Below are 19,666 nucleotides of genomic sequence, written 5' to 3'. Positions count from 1 at the left end.
AAATTAAGCAGGCAAGAATAAATCTTGGAACTAAAATTTTATGTCAGTGTTTAATACATTATCTGAATCTTTTTGTTTCTAACCCATCTTCTGTATGAGTAAAAGCAACTACCAGGCTTCTGCAGCTGTAAAATCATTGCATTATCGGCAGGGGAATATGCGTTATTAACAGTAACGAGAGTTCATTTAAAAATCATTGCACGCCTCTATTAAGGGCATTTCAGCTGTCATGTTTGAAGGTTTTGGCTGGTCATAGTTTTGTCACTATTTAGAAAAGATCACCTTAAATGACTCAAAAAGAGCTTTCTCTGGCTGTGGCATACCTGGAAACCAAGAATCGCAGCACCTTCAGTTTTGACCTTTGGTCCTGGCCTCACCAGATAGTCACTTTATTGTCCTAACATGAATCTTGTGCCCTTAATCATGGGCTAATATGCTGACTAAATACAAATTCTCTTTTTTAATAAAAAGCAGGAAATCTCACTTTTCCTGACACTTCTTAATTTATTATCTTGCAAGGAGTTAAAGGTGAATGTGCCCTTCTGATGACTGACATGTTAGATATAAAGCTGCAAACCGTTTGCATCTTGGCATAACACATCACCTGAAAATAGCAGGTGACAAATGAACATGTATCTCATTTATTTTATCTACAAGAAAGGAAAAGTGTAAAAAAATGACAAGGCAATGTTTGACAGGAGTAACAATTTTTAAAAACTGGATAGAATAATAGCTGTTTCCACCTGCTCCAGTCGCTTTGCCAAGCTAACCTGTCTGTAGTGGCATGAGTAATTGAAATTAATGAGAGGGAAACAGAGATGGTCTTTATATCCCAAATGTGAATAAACATATGTCCCCTGGAATCGAAATACTTTGTACTTCTCTGTGTTTTTGATTGGATGTTAATTAAGTGCAGTAATATTTAAAATGTCTGTCAACAGTTGTTCACAGATACATGTTTACTTTGCTACGCTAGTATCCCATTTATTTTATGATCAGTCATCTTTACAGGATTAAGCTGAATCAAAGCACCCTGTAATGCTCCGACTGTGACAACACCTATATCCCGTGTCGGCTTCTTATTCTTAGTGGGTTTGAAAAATAATTGCCATACATAATAACATGTGTCTGAATGGGTTTGCTGCTATTTGGTGAAGGATCATGTGCTACAATGAGCCAGACTGAAATGAAACAATGGATTTGCAGTCTAGGCTGACAGGCCAATGTGTTACGGCACGGCACAGGTCTGCAGAGCATGAGAACAGAACAACAAAGGCAGAAATGTCAGCGAACAACGAACACGAATGCAACAAGAAGTCTAACCAGTGGGAATGAATCAGTTTGACTTGTTCATTTAGGGTGAGGTGCGCGTGCGTAAATATGAGCGTGAAAAAAAAATTGCACGTGTGTGTTTGTTTCACGCGCTCTTGGTACTCCTGGCGCTTGGATCCATATGTCATGTTGAAGTGAGATGTACACAATCCGGGCAGACTGCACTCCATTATTGAGTCTGATTCAGAGTATTGGGAGGCAGAAAAAACATAGTTGTTGAGATAAATTTTCAACATGGTACACAGACACTGAGGAGCACTGAGTTGGAGGTAATCTCCTGCTGGCTCCATAAAACGCACTCAATTGACAGAAGGCCTTGTGGTAGCAGACAAATCGCCTGGCTTATAGCAATGTGCTGAAAGAGAATGCCAGCACTGTGTATCCTTGCCAAGATGGATGTGCAGACAGCAAACTCAGGGCTGTTTTGGGCGTGGCTCTCTTGCTGACAGCAAACAGTGGATCAGTTGAGTATACTGCCTGAGTTAGACTTGACATTGCCTTGTTTGTTTTCCTCTTTGCAAGATGTTAATGGAGCATCTACTTCTCACCTTCCAGTTCATGAAGTTGCCAGTGTGTGGCCTCTTTGGGAATATTTAGCCACTCGAAGAGTTAGATGCTACAGAAGCAAGTGAATAAGAAGCTTAGAGATCACTAATCAGGACGTGTCACTTTACATATTACATTTTTTTTTAAAAACGGGTAATTTTTATCCACAATTGGCTTGTTTAGAGAATTTAAAGGAATCCTAAAAGACTCTTCTGCACCTCCAAGCAAAGTAATTACTCTCTGCAACATGCCTGCAATCATGTTTGTTGTTTGGGCAATGTAATATTTCTTTCTTTTTATTCCCAGAGGAGCCCCTGAGTGGCCAAGAGTAGTAAACTGTGGCTGCGGTTTGCAGCTGCTCCGTAAGTGCACCAGTCTGCTTTCATGTCATATTTCCCCATATGTGTCAGAGCAATAGTGTGCATGCATCTCTCTCTGATTCTATTTGTGTTTGTGTAATAGCAGATGGATAGCGATGAGTTGTGGTGTGACTTGTAGATGGCTTGTGTTAACTCATCTCCACCGGACTCCCCAGCTATGCTTTAGGCTATTCTTTATTGTCAGGAGCTCATTCAGATACGTATATAGTGCTCCATAAATCCTGGCGCGGTATATAAAAAAAAGATGCCAGTCAAAGTTCGCGCTGCTCATGTTCATTTCACGCTTGAGTGTCCCGCCCCATGTGTGAGGATGAGCGTGGGTATTGATGATGTGTGAATGTGCGTGAAAGTACCAGAGGAAAAAAAGATAGAGATGAAGCACAGTCAGAGTCCCTCCATCCTTTCCAGTTTGCTGCTGAATGCATCCGTCTTTCTGATCTTAACTACTACCAATTTATGATTGCTTTATTACTGTCGGCGTTTTATCTTCACTGGCCTGGTGGTGGTCATGGAGAAGGTAACCATCCAGTAGCATTACTCTAGTACTTGCTGGGGTTAGTTATGATGAGCTTTCTTTACCCCTTGTGTTTTATCACTAGCTTATATATCAGGGTCTAAAATGCCATTAAGCATCTAAGTATTATTATGTATATGAATATCAATAATGTCAGCTTAGCATCAAAGCAGGTAAACCTTCTGTAGTGAGAGGAAGCTAAAGTAAAGAAGAAATGTGTTTCAATTTGGACTTTTCTCTCATTATCAAATGACCTGACTTGGCAATTTGTCTGCTGACATTTGAAAGGAAATGGCATAGCCCTGCGTTCGACAAATGGCATCAAAGTTGCTTTTATTCCAATGGAAAATTGTTGTCGCTGAATTTTTCAACAGGCGGAACAACGAAAAGGTCAATCGCAGCCGTATGGATTTTCATAATGGATTTTCAACTGAAAAAGTCATAAAATAGCTGCGTTGTTTGTCTGTGATTGGCAGCTGAAGTCCTTTTCCTTAGACTTTTATACTTTGGGAAAATGTGAAAAAAAAAAGTTTTATTGATTTTGTTTTGTAAAATCGACATTAATATAAGACAATGATGTTTTGCTGCTAGACAAACTCACAAAAGTGTGATTGCAGACCTTTTTTTTAATCTCTTCTCGATGAGCCACGAAAAAATCATAAAAAAGATAAAGAAAAAAGTGCTTGAAATCTGTAGCAGTGTGTTTTGAACAGGCTGCAAAGTGAAAAGAGTAAGAGCTAATGTATAAGCTACAGTGTATCACGATAACAATCACTTCAGAGGTCACTGGTTGGAAAAACAAAAAGAAAATGAAGGGTAATTAGATTTATATTCAGATCAGCAGATATGTACTGTCTTGATAAACTGTGCCACCTCGAGCTTGTCATTACTCCCAAGCAGCAGATGCTCGTGGAGTAAACCTTCCCCTGCCTCTCTCCTATGAACCATCTCTCCCATTAATAGATCCGTCCTTTATGCTTCCCCTCTTGTTACGGCCGCTCTATTTTATGATGTCACTCTCTTTGCTGAAGAGCTCTGGGCTGTTTTATCTCCTTCGTGTGTGTCGAGCACTTAAACTTAAACCTCTCTGTTTACGAGTCCCAAACTGCCTCTCCATCCTCTGCGTTTGCTGCTCAGTATCAGTTCAGTACCACCTATAAAAGCAGAGCCGTCCTAGCTTCTCGGGGAACTTGCCGGGGAGGCCTCACAGTGCAGACTCAAAGGTAAGTGCCCAGCTAACATGCTGATGATGGGCAAAAACCTATGGAGGGACTTGTCATCAAGTGAGTGTTTGTATATGTGTGTAGATTTACCGATAGCATTGTGTCTTTGCCACATTCTCAGTTGACAGCGGCTTCTACCCCTGATTACTGCTCTGAAATCACTTTCATTCAGAGATGCTTTCAGTTTATATTTTGTTCCTACATGCTGTTGTTTTGTTGCCTGAAATTGTCATCATTAACGTGCCGTCTTTTAGGTACTCAGCTGTATTCGCTTTGCCAGTGGCTGTTTTGGCAGTGTTCACTCCCGGTGCCTCTATCAGGCACCTCTAAATCAACATGATAGATGGCAGCTTTTTGTTTACCGCTCTAAATTTATGCATCAAACAAAAAAAACATTGCTGGAATACCTTTGAACATGTCTGTGCAACGCGGAAATGCTGTCCCTCCTCAGATGAAAAGGGGGGAAGCTCCTGGGGAGAGCACCTGCACTTGTAGCCTTGGCAAATTCCTGCCAAGTTTTACTGTTCGAAGCAGGAGTGGATGCTGTAGTTGTGTTTCGCGCTCTGATCCTTTGCTCTGTTCAGCTCAACCCTCCCCTGTGTCTTTCAGGAGATGCAAGAAGGAGATCATAAACGCCAGAACTCACAGTGCAGGATCATGCTTTAATATCATTCAAAGTCAGCCAGAGGGCCTGCTAGATGGTGTTAAACACTACATTTTATTGTTTATTTACAGTTTTTGCCATCTTTAGTTTCACATTTAAGCAATCCTGTTTAAGCTATGCTGACCTGACCTCAAACGCATCTCTTTTTACAAATTTAATTGAGCTAGAAATGATAGTTTGAACTTCTCTCTCCATTTTTTCTTTTTCCTGTGCTTTTTCTGACCTCTCTGTACCTGTTCACCACCACGTGAATGCATTCCTTCCTACACAAAATCCACTCCTCTACTCTTTATTTACTGTGAGCAATCTTCCACAAACTCCATTGCTGCCACACGGTCATTACCACATCTATGTAGCGAGACGGTGCCCTCCTCCTGCTTTTTCTGTCCAGCCACTGAACCCTTAACCTCACTGTCCCACGCTGGGCGTTTATGTCTTCATCCCTTTTGTGCGAGAGGATCTGTTTGGGTCGTGATGTCCAGGAGAGAGGTGAAATTGGGGTACACTTGAACTCCCAAAGAAGCAGTAACATTTGAACTGAATTTGACCTGTGGGACTACACGTGATGTGTCTGTTTTCCTCTCTTTTATGCATTTTCTCTTTTTCAGCTATTGCCAGGCATTCAGGCACACAACGTATGCATATAGAGTTTGGTTCCCACACTAGATTGCAGCAGAAAGTGTTTTATATGTTAGTGGTTATCTTATTAGGGGTGCTGTAAAAGCCCTACAGTAACCATTCAAAGTCATCATGGTGCTATAGGGATGGGGGGGACTCGAGGCTCCTGCAGCAGTTGAACAATGCTTAATTAGCTCGTAAACAAAGGCTACAGGGGAATCAGAAAGGGCAATCAAAGTGTCCCGTGCCTTTGAGCTTCTCACACCATCAACAAAGCCTTCTCTAATGGCCCCATCACTCCACTTGTTGTGTCTCACCACAGTGTGCTTCCTGACAACATAAAAGGCACACATTCCAAAAAGAGCCTCGGACAGGAGACGCTACTCATCTTCACCTCCCTTTGCCTTCAAAGCTACCCTGCTGACGCCAGTGCCACTCCCCTCCCTACCCTTTCCCCCCCTGCCAGATATTGACATTGCTCCTCTGCTCACGTCCTCCGTGTATGTTTGGTTCCCCGTGGCGACCACCGCAGCTTTCATCTTTCCTCTTTCAGTCTTGTGTCCGTGACTTTGGTGGTCTGTTTTATTGCAGCTCTTTGTGTGACGCTGTGCTGGCACGCCGCTGGGATCCTGTGAGGAAGTGCTCAGCGCACAAAAGACACCGTGCCAGGCTATGGAAAGGTTACTCAGGCTTGATGTAAAGACAGGTGTGAATTTGATGTGTGTGTCAGGTGTGCCCGCGCGAAAGCCCGTGCGTCACGGCGGCCTCATGCTCATGCTCACGCTCGCGGCAGACAGCGAGTGCATGTTTTCCTATGTTCGGACACGAGGCCCTTTAAAGAAAGCAGACATTCGCTGCCACACGAGGACAGCACGGCAGCAGGTCGGAGGCAATCTCTGCTTGTTTGTGCGACTATGTTATCATCTCCTGTTTCCTGTCAAAACAGGAAAAGAGAGGGGCGAAAATGGAGGCTTGGAAAGTGCCGCCTTGATGTGTGTTGGCTGGAGGTCCAGCTCTGTCTGACAGTGACCCTCCCGGCCAGGAAAAACAGACCTGTTCTGGGCGTAACCCACAGTGGGGTACTTCAGTGTTATTTTTATCACTTTCGTAAAGCAGGGATGCTTTTCCCAGCTGTTGACACAGGTCTGGGTCATTTTTGTCTCTCAAACAGTGCAGCACAGGAGAGAGGGAGACGTCCCATCTGGTTGTGTCCTTTTGGCTATTAGCCTCACATGATTGTAATGTCTGTTTAAGAAGGGAAATCCTTTTCGACATTCTGTTAATCATGAAAGCGAGATGCTCTTTTTTTGTTTTTTTTGTTTTGGATGATCCCTAGACCTCAATCACAATGGCTTTTTCATCAGGCAGGGCTCGTCAAGTGATTTATCCATCCGTCACACTTATTTGTTAATTCTTTACAAAAGGATGGCACACACACACGTGCACGCACACACACAGCAACAATGGGTGCATTCCAGCAGATTCACTGTGGTTCAGGCTGCGGCTTACTGCTGATTGCACGGCAGGTAAAAGCTCCAGTGCATGCATCGATATTGCTTAATAAGAAGGTATGGACAGGCGTACTGCACAAACACCTGATTAGGGAGCGAGCTAATTACTGACTGGTGAAAAATGATAATCATCTCTCTCTACTTTGATGAGTCACTATGTAAAACTGAGAGTTGCCGTTGTGGCATTCCAGGAATTGATGGCAGGGCTAAGTTTAGCTCTTTATGGCATTGCTAAAAGCAAAACAGCTCCATGCACAGGAATCCTATTGTTACACCGAGTGGGTTTTTCTGCTTTTGTTTTCCTGCAATTTGTGTGCACGATCAGGCCAGTCTAAGTTATATATGAAGGAATGACCCACTAGGAGTGCTTCCTTATTGAAAAAAAGACACACAAAACATCAGTAGCGCCCTTGTCACGTCACATCTGGATCAGCGGCAGCGGTCTGCCCCTGTCTCCGAGACCCAGATTAAGATGTGGCGTGCGCTCGCTGGCTGGGGTCGATGTCATCAGCAGTGGGGGTCGGAGTTCATTTGTCTTTCTTGACAGACCTTCAGGTGGTGTTCCAGTGCTTTGGCAGGAGGCCACACCAATGCTGACCTCCATGAGTCGCGCAATTAGTTACCCTTTGACCCCTCAGCCCTGCAATCAAACCCCGAGCATGGACCGGGCATGCTTCTGCATCCCCAGACCCACTTATGTGGGAGCGTGTGTTTCTGTGTGTTTGTAGCTCAAGCACACACTGACGTAACATCTGATTCAGTCTTAAATGATGTAATTGCCAAGTCCCACTACCTGTTTCAGTGTACTTCACAAAATGAAAATAAACTTGCATGAATTTGCACCATGAATTGAGTGTATTGACTCTTTTGCATTCTCCTCGATTCATAAATATTTTCATTTTTCAATGGAAGCGGATGAAAAAGGGTCAGATACATTCATTCTGCCATAGACAGTATAACACCTCTCACCTCGCTTAGTGTCTTTGGAAACAGACGGACTCAGATCTATGCCATTGTGCCCTTGAGCCAAAAATACACAGACTGTGCCGACTCTCCCACAGAGTGTCTCACTCTAGCTGAATTCCAAAGCTTTTACTGAGATTTGCAGTGTTGTGACATTACATACAAAAAACACCCCTAAAAATGTGAAGCGCACAATTTTAGAGACATAGTGAGAATTCAACAAAGTCCCCAGCAACTCAAAAGTTTATCCACTGATTTCATTATGTGAAGTGACAGCAGCGATATCCTTGTCCGCCCATGCTGACATCCCAGACATGATGATAAGGACAGTTTTGTAACTTGTTTTGTCCCTGGTTATGCAGACAAAAGGCTAGATTGGCACCAAGCTAAGCCATTCAGTCCAGACAATTTCAGGAGAATCGTTTTGGCATTATGTGAACTTCAAACATACCACACAGCCAAAGATTCTCTGTGTTTGATGTGGTCCTACTAACTGGAATTACTGCATTTGGTTTAGGTAAGGGGTGACACCTGTGTAGATGATGCAGGAGGCAGGACACACGATGCCCTCTTATTGCTGTGAATTCTCGGGAAATTTACCTGCACTGTTCATGCGTGGGCACAATCGTGTGTTATGGTGTCCTAAGACATTTACATTCACTTCCTCTGTGCAATGTTTAGTAAATTAGGCTGCAGCACATGTGTGAAAATAGCTTGTGTAATACTTTCAAATAGCTTCACTATTTCCTGCATCTACAAGTCTTGTTTCAATTTAACTTCATTGCATCTCAAAGGATTACAGAGTTCATCTTAACATAATGTTAAATCTGTGTTTTGACTCAAACGGATGCTATAAAATTGACAAAAAGGTTGAAAAATTGTTTAAAATTGCCTTTCACTTCAACTCATCCTCACCGTCTCATTTTAATATTAAGTGAAGCTGCCGGAGTAGCTTAGTGTTGTAGGCCATAAGGCCATTTGCAGGATGCTATTGTTCCTGAAAAACAAAGTGGCAAAATGTGCATGTGAAAGAATTTTGATAAGCTAAGCATCTTCGAGGCTTGTGAATGAAAATCCTTCAGACTCAATAAGTGGATTAGTATGTGCTACGCTCCTCCGAGATAGTTCCGCCTACCTCCTTATCTTGCTGCGATTCAACTGAATGTGTCTAGACATCTCAATTAGCAAGACACCCCCCCCCCCCCCCCCCCAAAAAAAAACAAAACAAAACAGATACTGGTTAGTGCTTATCTTTGTGTTTTCTTCTATCAGTGCTCTCACCAATGTCTAGTTTGGTGTCTAGTTCTCATAAACACACATCAGTTTCCCATTAACACACCACTTCCTGTCTGAAAGCCCTACGCTGATGTTTAAATTTCTATTATTAGCGATGATTGTGCTCTCTGAGAAGTCATTGGCATGGTAATGACATCTTTCATGATAAATTAGTATTCCCCCCCTCTCTCTCTGTGCCATACCTACACGAGGCTGTTGCGCCAGACTGATTCCGCCTCTCGCATCTCTGCTGCTCCATTGTTCTGCCGACACACAGCAGTTTCGTGAAAACACAAAGCGTGTCACTCTCTGAGATAATGCTCTGCAGACTGGGAGCGGATGGGACAGGAATGCTCAGCACTGCTCACCTTGGCTCAGGATTTGTTCTTCAGCGAGGCAAAAATGTCGGCCTCACCTTTAGCTCTTTTTATACTCCCTGCACATTTGTGATGTTAATCGGTTAGCCTGTTGCTCACATAATCCTGCACTGGCTGAGAGTTTAGATATCTGCCAAACGCAAAAGTGCCACGCTCATCAGTAACCAGTTACTGTGGCTCAATACAAAGATACAGAGTCCGTCTATGAGGAGACAGAGAGGGGGAGGGAGACCGAAACTCACAAACACTCAGGAACGGAAAAATGAATAATAATTATCCACATGGCAGCTTGCCAGCATAATTACTGTACAGTCCGTTCTAAGGGGAAAGTGGGCAGAATTATTGTTGGAGGATGCTCAACATTTCACCTTGTCATCACTCCCCGTCACTTTCTTTTTATATCACTAGGAGTATGTATAGCTTTGCATTTTCTCCAAAGAGGAGGGACGAACTATTGCAATGAGGACATAAGATGAGGTGCAGAGATCCATATGTTATACCTCATGCATTCTAAATGTGCTGCTTAGCATGAAAAAACTACTTAAATGTTGATCTGAAAATGATTAATTTTAATTATGTTGTTGATGTTTAGTCCCAGAGTTTTTCCATTATGCGATCTGGAGGATGTTGATCAAATGCTGTGTGCAATTACTTCTGTTTGAGCATGAGCAACTCCCTTTGCATTTTTTCTTTGATAATTAACTACTCATATGCGCACTCCACGCGTCTGGCTGTTCACTGCTGTCACACTTTACCCCTCCGATGGAGATTAGTTGCCGTGAGCTTTTAGCAGAGGTTTGTTTTTCTCTCTAAATAAACTGCGGGGACCTGGGAGTGCTCGTTTTCCAGTCGAAATGAAAATGTTCCCCCCGTACAACATAACTGCAGCGACTGCAGCTCTCTTGGTGTGACAGTTCAGACAGAGGAGAAGCAGGTGGCTGTCATCGCTGCGTTTAGACTGAAAAAATGTTTAGAAAAAAAGCATTTTGAAGTGAAGTACAAGTGAAGTAGCGGTTTGGACTGTTGGAGAGAACTATTGTATCAGGATCATGTGCTCTGTGGTGAGAGTTTAGAGTAGGTACTTGGACAAAAATAGATCTCACAACGAGCTTTAGTGGACCGTTAGGAATACTGATTACAAGTTCAGACCTGCACACTGTTGAGGACTTCACAAATGCATGGAATAAATTCAGATTTCCACTCTTTTTTAAATGTATAAGAGTTATATGCCTCATGCTGTAAGCTACTGGATAATGTGGGCCTTTTAGCATTTTTCCTCAACATCTTAGTTACAAGAATTAAATATAAAGCAGATAAGCATCGATTATACAGTGTATAAGTGTGTTCAGTATATAAAACAAAGATTTGCTATTGGAGGCAGTAGGATATTCCTTCCTATGCATTTTCCTTTTTTATATACTTTTATATACTTTTCATTATCCCTGCACTCTGTGTAGCTGCCAGACTATTTTAACCCTCTTCCCCTCCCTCTAATCTCACCTTCCTCCCTTCTGTCCTTGCTTTCACCTGCAGTTTACAGCAACACCTGGCTTCTGCCTTTACAGCTTGCCTGTTGAATTTTTCATTACACACTCATTTTGGCAAGTCTGGTTGGGGGAAAAGAGGAACTACCTTGAGAGCATCTCTGAGCCAAAAAAATCAGCCATTTTAATTAGAAGTGCACAATGGCTTGTGCAGGTATACGTAAACACAATTCACTGCGTCTCTGGCGAGGACAGCATAGCAAGCAGCCCTGCTGCCGCCGCCGCCGCTGCCAGACAGCCTCTGCTGTAGCACTGGGCAGGGGAGTGAGAAATATAATGTTTTATCCTGCTAAATTGAAAAATACTTTTTCCACGAATGTGAAACCTTCAGAGGTCGATGTTGTTCTGTCTGTGCACTCAGCACTCAAATCAGTTGCCGCTGAGTTTAAGCAGTGATCGTTCACTACCGGATGTCTTATGGAGACCTGTTAAAGTCTCTCACTGCAGCGCTGCTGAATTCAGTTTGACCCTCCCCGGCACTCTGACCCTGGCCAAAGCTGATGAAAGCTTGACGGATCTTGGGCAGTGAAGGCTGCCTTGTGTCCACAGAGGAGAGAGGAAGAAAAAGATGTTGGAAAGGGGGCGGCGAGGGAGAATGAAGTCTGTCCAAACAGTCTGAAAGGGGCTTGTTTTCTTTATGTGCGTGAGTGAACAGGAAAAGGTAATTAACTGGCCAAGTGGCGAAAGGCTGGAGTGATGGATGGGTGTGGTGTAAAGAGACACACAAGAGGCAGCAAATATAGACACACACACACACATCAACGGACGGTTTTCACCCATTTCTCCTTCATATGTAAAGACGGGGTTAGTGAACCTTTTATGATATTACACGTCTATAAATGGGACAAACATATGGAGGAGTGACATATCATTATATGGCGTCATTAATGGTTACAGGGTGGTTTGGAACACACAGTCATGAATGATTACATCTCACTCTATCTGTTTTTAACCTCTGGGTCAATGTGTGGTCCTTTTTATTACTGATTGACAGCGACATCTGGTTTTCTGGATGACAGAGAATCTGTCGGATGCGCTCTAGTGTACAATGAGCTGTAACGTGCTCCGAGTAATCCCCAAGCAAAGGAAGAAATCCACCCAGACCTTCACGATCTCAAAAAACTGCATTTTATAGGCTATCTTGTGTGCTCGTTCCAGTGGCAGGTTATTTGCCATCTTGGGTTCGTTCATCAAAGAGTCTATCTCTGTGATATTGTGGACAGGTGGTGCTGAAAGTGTCACTAAGGGGGAAAGCCTATTTGCATTTTCTGTTAGCAGTGCACTGACGGTTCAAGGCAGGAAAGGACTAAATCACACAGGGCAGGCAGACTGACATCAGTCTCTTCCTCACATAAGCTCTTCTTGAACAGATGTGCAATACAGGAAATTTTGGCTGCACTGAAGATCAAAAATTGGGTGCACTTTTCAAAACAAGGTAATCTGTTTTATATCAACAGGGAGACATTTGTTCATTGTAATTTTGTTTTTGGCATTGTTATAAGCAGTTTTTTATCACGATAGCTGGAGAATTATGTAAAGCTATCTTTTTTTTTCTCAGTAGAATACAAGAATGAAACGACTTTTTGCAACATCACGTTTAAAAGATCGTAATTTAGAACATGAATAATCCCGGACTTACAAGATATCTTAATTGGTATTCATTCCTTTGGCATTTTACATTAATAAAACCACAAGGCGTTCTTGTGATTTATAGAAGTTATTCAGCTTAAAATATGGGATAATCCCACGAGAGTAGGAGGCAAAGAGAAAGAGGAGCAGTGAGACCCCGGCTTCGGAAAGGCAAGAGCAGAATCGATTTTGTAACCGCATCTCTCACAAAAAGCTTAAACTCAGATAATGAGATATGTGCCTAAATGTAGCCGCGCTTAGACAAAAGCCAGATTTCGCATGAGAAATGCTGGAGATCCACCAGAGATATTTCATCATCATTTCATGGAATCCTATTGTGCTCCAATAAAATCCCAGAAGAGCGGCTGAAAAATGAAGCATTCAGAGTTTTTCACACAGCCACAGAGGATGAATGACTTCATTACTGTATTGGTGTATGCTTTTTGTGTGTGTGTGTGTGTCTGAGGTGGTATTATCAGGTAGGTAATGACAGTGTACTTTTGTTGCTGGAGATACTGTTGCCTTGTTTGGGGGAAAAGCCTTATTACAGGTTTGTTTAATCTTGTCGAGTCAGCAGACGGGGACAAGCATCTGTTTGATGTGATTTGTTGAACCGTCCCATTTTGTGTTCTACCAAAGGCGTTCCCACAGAGTTAAATAGCATGCTAGTGTGACATCCTGAGTCATTGTCTTCTCTGCCTCCGAGCAGGCAGTGGTTAAATTTAATGGTCTGTATCCTAGATATGCTGTGGCACTAAAAGCTCTACCTGATATCTAATCAGAGTTGCTGGCCTTCCGGGTCTTCGCTCCTTCAGGGGATGTGAGTAGAGTCGTAGAAGTGGAGGTGGTGGGGATAGTTGAGAAGGAGCGGAGGGGAGGGCGAGAAAGGGATTACACCACTGTGGTTGCTTTTATCCTGGGAATGTAATCTGCCTTAATGCCCAGTGCTCACTCGGGGCAAGGCCAGCAGCTGTGCTCGTTTTTCTCCGACATGGCTGTCAGATTTAGCCGTGCTACCTGTGGGAAAGTGGGCTTGGTGGAAGCTCTCGTCCTCAACCTGGGATCTGAAGTGGGCTCCTGCGGTTTATTGGGGGGGCAATCTGTTTCAGGAGGCCATGTGTGGTTTAGGTCAACACTATCTCAGGCTGGGTAAACAGACGTGGCTCTGTCACATCCTTACAGAGCAGGAGAGGAAGGGAAAGTCAGGAGTTGAAAGGGCATTAGATTTGGCAGCTGCTGTGTGGTCTTGATTTTACAAGAAAGTCAGTAGGAAGTACTTAAGAATTGTGATGTGTAAATAGGACTGGTGCCGGTGAGAGGACAGATATAAAGCAGCACGACATTGTACTGACTCGTATTTAGGAATGCTTCCAGTGTTCACAGGATAATAAAATAAAAACCTGAAAGAACAAGGTAGAAATCTTAAACTGAATTTAAGAGTTAACCTGGCAGGTCTTTCAGTTTAATGGATGCTTGAGGTGAGCACACAAAGGACTTAGGAGTAGTGAATGACTTCACAGATGTTACGAGTATTAAAGCAAATCACCGACAGCAGAATGCCACCGAGTGCTGGCAGCTCTAAAACTGTTCAGATATGAGCTGACCGGCAGCTGGCTGTCGAATGTCAGAACTTTCCACTTTATTTTTTCCGTCATCGATACATGTTGGTACAATTTTGCTTTGTTTTTATTCTGCTGGAGCTGCAGAGGGTCACGGGGCGCTTTTATGTCTGGGAAATATCTGTTGAGCTCAACTGGAATAGAAAATATAGTTTCCCAGAGTATTTTACTTTCAATGGAGCGTGCCTAAAAGTGTCTCGGCTAGCGAGGGGCCTCATGCATTTCAAATCACTGTGACCTTCCCTTGATTTGAGTCAGCCTGCAATATCTGGCCTCAGCGCTCCACATGAGAAGCACATCAGAGACCGAATGCGGAAACTGTTAGATGGCAGTTTTCCTTTGTCTGGTTAGAGTGAAGGCGCTCTGACAAGGCAAGGTAAATGAGGTGTGATTTGAGGAAAAACCTATGTGTGACTTTGACCAGTTCTGCTTCTACCCTGAGGACACACAGGAGTGAAATCATGCACATCTTTCTCCCTGTCGCCTCATCCATAAGTGGTTACGGCTGAGCTTGTTTCCATCAGCCTCTGGGCATGGGATGTCTGTGATGACACTCTCCATCAACCCAGAGAGCTAGTCAGCCGGGTGGCTCATCGCTCCTGCTGCTGCTACCCTGCTTTTCATCACAGTTAGTGTGAGGGACAAAGACAAACTTATGTCTCTAAGGGCTGTGAAAGGTTGAATCCACAAGCAGGGCTTCTCTCTAGTGTGCTCAACACAGCTCCTTTCCATAATAAGGCTGCAGCATCTGTCCCCAGAGTTTAATAAAGATCCATGCTGTCAGGCAGTAAACCAACACAGCCACCCACAAGCCTCCGGGCAAGGGCCACAACCCTGGCCTACCTCCTCCCACTCCTCACTGTCTTTTTATCCTTGCTTGTGCTGCTTAATTTTTCAGTGGACAGGCCTTGGGTTGAAAAACCAAAACCGTCTCCCACAGTAACAATGGCCAAGAGGTAACAGCCCCAAAGTAGCTTCCATGCCTCTTCCCCAACCAGAATGATTTGAGCGTTTGAGTTGTGTTGATGCAGAGCGTTGCAGACTTCTCTGCAGCAGCGCTACTCCTCGCTGCCAGTTGCACCCGTCAGTAATAGATCAAATGGATAATAAAAGAAACAATATGGCTTTGGGGGTGGGTGCGCTCATGTATCATACATTTCATGTTTTCTCTGATATCCTTATCCACAAGCTCTCACACTGCTTAAATGTGAAGGTACAAACCTGTAGGTGAAATATTTCCATGCCTAACTATGGCCACTTTTCAGCTGACTTGAGATATTTTTACATCCAAACCTGAATTCTGATCTGTGTGTGAAATATGTACCACATAAATATGGATTTGTCCTTGTGTTTCCACCTACCCACATCATTCTCTTCCATATACCCATCATCATCAACCTCATAAGCCTTCTGGCCCTGACCCTTTATTCACTCCAACGAGCATACGTAAAGCTTACAGACAGCTTTACAGGAGAAGCCTGCTCTCTAACCTCCAGAATCCTAACTGAATAGCAGATGTGCTCAGCTTTGTGTGTCCTTTTATTAGCTCCCCTAAATCAACACCTAACAATGCACGCTGAGAGAGAGAGAGAGATGGGTAGGGGGTGGTGTTGATTTCTTCGATGTACCAGCACCCTGAGGTGGGTAAGGAGTGGTCGAAAGGTAAAAGGGTTAAGGGGTGGAGTTGGTTTGTTATGACTTTGGTTCAATTTCCTGTCTAAGAAGCGTATACATGAACCCAGACTAGACTGTGGAAACGGCAGCCAGCGGTGCTTTCATATTCCACTCCAATTTGTCGTAGACCGTTTGATCTTATTTCAGCAGAACTGTCCTGTCTTGTGCATAAATATCCTGTCTGAGCATAACAGCCGGGATTGTTCACGTGTCAGGATCAAAGAGCATTAGATATCATTTTTAAAGCTCTATCCTATTTCATATATCTTAAGCTTCTCACATTTAAATCCTTTTCTCATTGGGATGTACAACAGCCATTTGATAGACAGCTGATCAACCATAGACAGTTGTCACCCCAGAGTTCTCATTTAGAGTCGGATTTATGGGATTTTCTACATTCTGACTGCATTTCTTAGTTGTGCTTGTGTCCTGCCCACATTTGTCCATGTGCAAAGTAAGCAGCCAATATAGCAGATCATTAACCAGAATGGTTCTCTTGCATGATTGTGCTTTAGGTAAAGAATAAAGCAAAGAATAGATTGAGCATGACTTAAACTATATTGCTTTTTGTGTCTTTATGAGATGAGAGGAAATATATGGCAGAAAAGAGTCTGTTTTTATTTGTAAGGCTGCAGAAGGTTGCCTTGGAACGTTGCGTGATCATACTATTAATGCTGTTTGCAGGGAAAGGTAATCTAAAAGTCTGTGTATTGAGTGGCTTTCATAGGGAGGAGATTTAGAGTCCCTCTGCCTGCCTCTTTGGTCTCTGGGCCCATCTTGGGTTAGCTGTATTAAGTGGCACTGCATTAGAGCAGCGGATTGTTGTTTCCCCGCAGCTTCACTCCTCCTGATCACCTCGGAGGTTCTAAGGAGCAAAGGTCTCATAAACATTTATGTAGGGGCTGTGAGCTTCTGTCTTAGGCCACTACTCCTCTGGGCAGAATCCTGTAGTGCCTCTTTATGCCTCTTAAGAGACTCTCTCTAGTTCTGTGTGTGTAGGTGTGTGTGTATATTTCTGTGAAGGTTAGTTTCACTAAAACAGACAGAAAGTTATATTCTTTCCCCTCCTATGCCTTTACTTATGATAGGTCTGTATGCTTCCAGCTTCCCAGAGAGTAGGTTGTCATATGTTTTCACAATGGGACACTTATTATATGTAAATTTTATAGCTTTAGGCGCAGAGTCCCCAAGGCTGTTTTATACTTTTGTTAGTTCTTGCAAACAGCAATGGAAACCCTAGGAAGCCTTCTTAGAGAGGAAGTGAGAGGACAAAGCTCTACTGGACACCATCGCTAAAAGCAGTAATAAGCTGAAGTCTGTGTGGTGTTCTCTTTTAAAACTGCAAAAAGTAAATAGCAGCCACATTTCACTTGTGCTTTTTTTAATGCGAGGAATGTCTCTGTGGGATGCTCGGCTAATCCCTCTGAGCTTTGTAGAGTGCTGCAGGGATAATGTCTTTAGTTTTTCAGGCCAACATGTTAACAAATACTTTCTCTGGGACAAGTACAAACTTCAGAATTCAAATATTTGACTTTGAATTCATGTTGAGGATCAAGAATGTGAAAGTGCGTAGAGCTGATGCATTATTTCATGCATCTAACAAGTCTTTAACAAGTAGAAAATGTTAACTAATTTCTCAGTTTAGCACTAATTTCTGCAAACTCTACTTCATGTCTGATTTATTTTGGGGGGGGGGGATCAGCAGTTTTAAGTTGCATGCAGGCTGCGCATCTAAACTAGAAGGGAACTTGCAGAGGGTGTAATCCTCCACCAAAGGTTGATGCCTTATCTTGCAGTTTTAAAGGTGATTTGGATAAGCAGCACAATTTAATGGGTTCTTCCTTTCCCCATGCTGTGTCTGTTCATCAAGTCTCAGGAAATTCAGCCTGGTAGTATTTGTGTAGCCCTAATCTCGCTGACAGAGAAACAAACAAATGGTACCGAAAACACACCTCTACCGTAGCCCTCTGCACTGAGGCCACTCAGAACAAACAATCATCCAAGAGAGGGAGTCGGCAAAAGCTTAGTAAGGGTCTCAGAGGGCAGTCAGGGACCACATTGCTAGCAGACCACTGACACAACATATATACAAAAAATTGTAATGTGGTTATGCTTTGGAAAAAACATGTTTCCTTCAAAGTGTTTCTGTTCCGAATGCTGTGCTTTGAGCTAAAGTGCATTTCTTGTTTTTCTCTGCAGGACCCCGGGTATGCAACCTTCCTGTTCGAGCAGCTCCAAACTCCTGGGAATCATGAACCTGGATGCTGCCAAGTTTGCTCTACACCTCTCCACCAACTGAGGCAGGAGGCCTTGCAGACACTCCATGCTCCTGTCTTGGCCTTCAGCTCCAACATGGCTGCCTTGCCCAAAACATCTTTTATACCACAGCCTTCTAGATTCACCGTGTCGTCCTCCAGCATCCAAACAAAACAAGTCTCGAAAAGTCAGCCCTCTCCCCACTCTGTCCTGCCAGTAGGGGAGCGCCATGGGGTACCAAGCTGGTCCCAGAACGCAGCTAGCACTTCAGGGCCAAAGACCAGTGTCCAGGTGACAGTGGCAGGAGGGCAGCTCCCTGGATCTCTGAGCACCGTCACAATCCAAGCCCAGCAGTACCTCGAGGGCATGTGGAGCATATCCAGGGTCAACAACTTTCTCCCTCAACCCAAGTTGGTATGTGTTCACTTTGACCTTTTTTCTTCCTCATGCAACTAGCATTTAAAAGCAACTTTAGAAATAGTACATACCGTTAGAAGAGATGAAGCCCTGTGGGAAATTTGTGTCGTAGAACTGGAGCGCTGACCTCTTATTCCTCAGAAGTCACAGAGCCTGAGCGATCTAATGTCAGAGGTCATCTGAACACTAAACTCCTGACCTCTTCCTCAAGGGCATTTTAAATTATCACAACACAGCGTCACCATAGCTCCTCTCTCGTTTTAGCTAATCAGCGCTTTAATCTGTTTTGTTTATGCATGGAAGACATGCAGCAAACAAAACAGTTTCAGGAGCTTTATCTTAAAAGGTAAATGCTGAGGTTTCTATGTGCACGTTGCCAGGTATTTTGTGGTAAGTAATACGAGGGCATCTTCCTGTGATGACAACCTAAGTGACAAACCTCTGTGACATTCTACACCAGGCGGGTTCAGTGTACAAAGCATACAGCATGTGCTAACATCATCTAGTCCAGGGGTAGGCAACCTTTTTGATGACGAGTGCTATCTAAAATTTCCTCAGAAGTCAATGTGCCATATAATTGCATTAGCAATAAATTTAATAATGCTCTATATTAACAGTTACTGCGCTGAGTGGAGAGCTCCTGAAGCATTTGAAGTGTCGGAATGTGGAAATTTCAACATCGCATGAAAAAACTGAGAGCTAGCAACGTCCCTCTCACCAGTAGGCTAAGTGATTTTTAGCCAATTACAAGTTGAATCTGGTAGTTGGGGTTGTTAGCTAAGATACCGTCATTAGGAACCAGCACAACTAATGTGTCTATGCGAGCTAATTTGCGATGCGCACTGCTGGCCTGGCCATTTATTTTTTTATGCACCTTCTCAGATTAATTTACTGCGTGTCGTGCACAGGGCTGGACTGGGACAAAAAATCGGCCCGGGCATTTTGATTAGAGACCGGCCCCCCAGGTATTACAGGAAAATCCATAAAGCCTTTGAATGAAAACAAACGCTGTTGTGACAGTGATGTACAGTCTTGTTGGTATATATATGATTTCTATATGTTTTACATCAGGTAAAAACTTTGGTTGTAAGATTCAGATTATTATTTTAAATGAGAATAAGAAA

General features: G+C 43.3%; 1 protein-coding gene across 1 annotated transcript in view; it reads left to right on the top strand.

Annotated features, from left to right (window-relative positions):
- Positions 1-19,666, top strand: part of kif26ab (kinesin family member 26Ab) — a 66,090-nt gene that overhangs the window by 5,824 nt on the left and 40,600 nt on the right. The window contains exon 3 of the mRNA XM_005724019.1: positions 18,069-18,539. Coding sequence (XP_005724076.1) covers positions 18,069-18,539 — 471 coding nt within the window. The remainder of the gene's footprint in view (positions 1-18,068; positions 18,540-19,666) is intronic.

Source organism: Pundamilia nyererei, unplaced genomic scaffold (genome assembly GCF_000239375.1).
Source record: "Pundamilia nyererei isolate P.nyererei 1_Seehausen unplaced genomic scaffold, PunNye1.0 scaffold00010, whole genome shotgun sequence".
Classification (NCBI taxonomy): Eukaryota; Metazoa; Chordata; class Actinopteri; order Cichliformes; family Cichlidae; genus Pundamilia; species Pundamilia nyererei.
The sequence above is the reverse complement of the archived record's forward strand: the minus strand, read 5'-3'. Positions and strand labels throughout refer to the sequence as shown.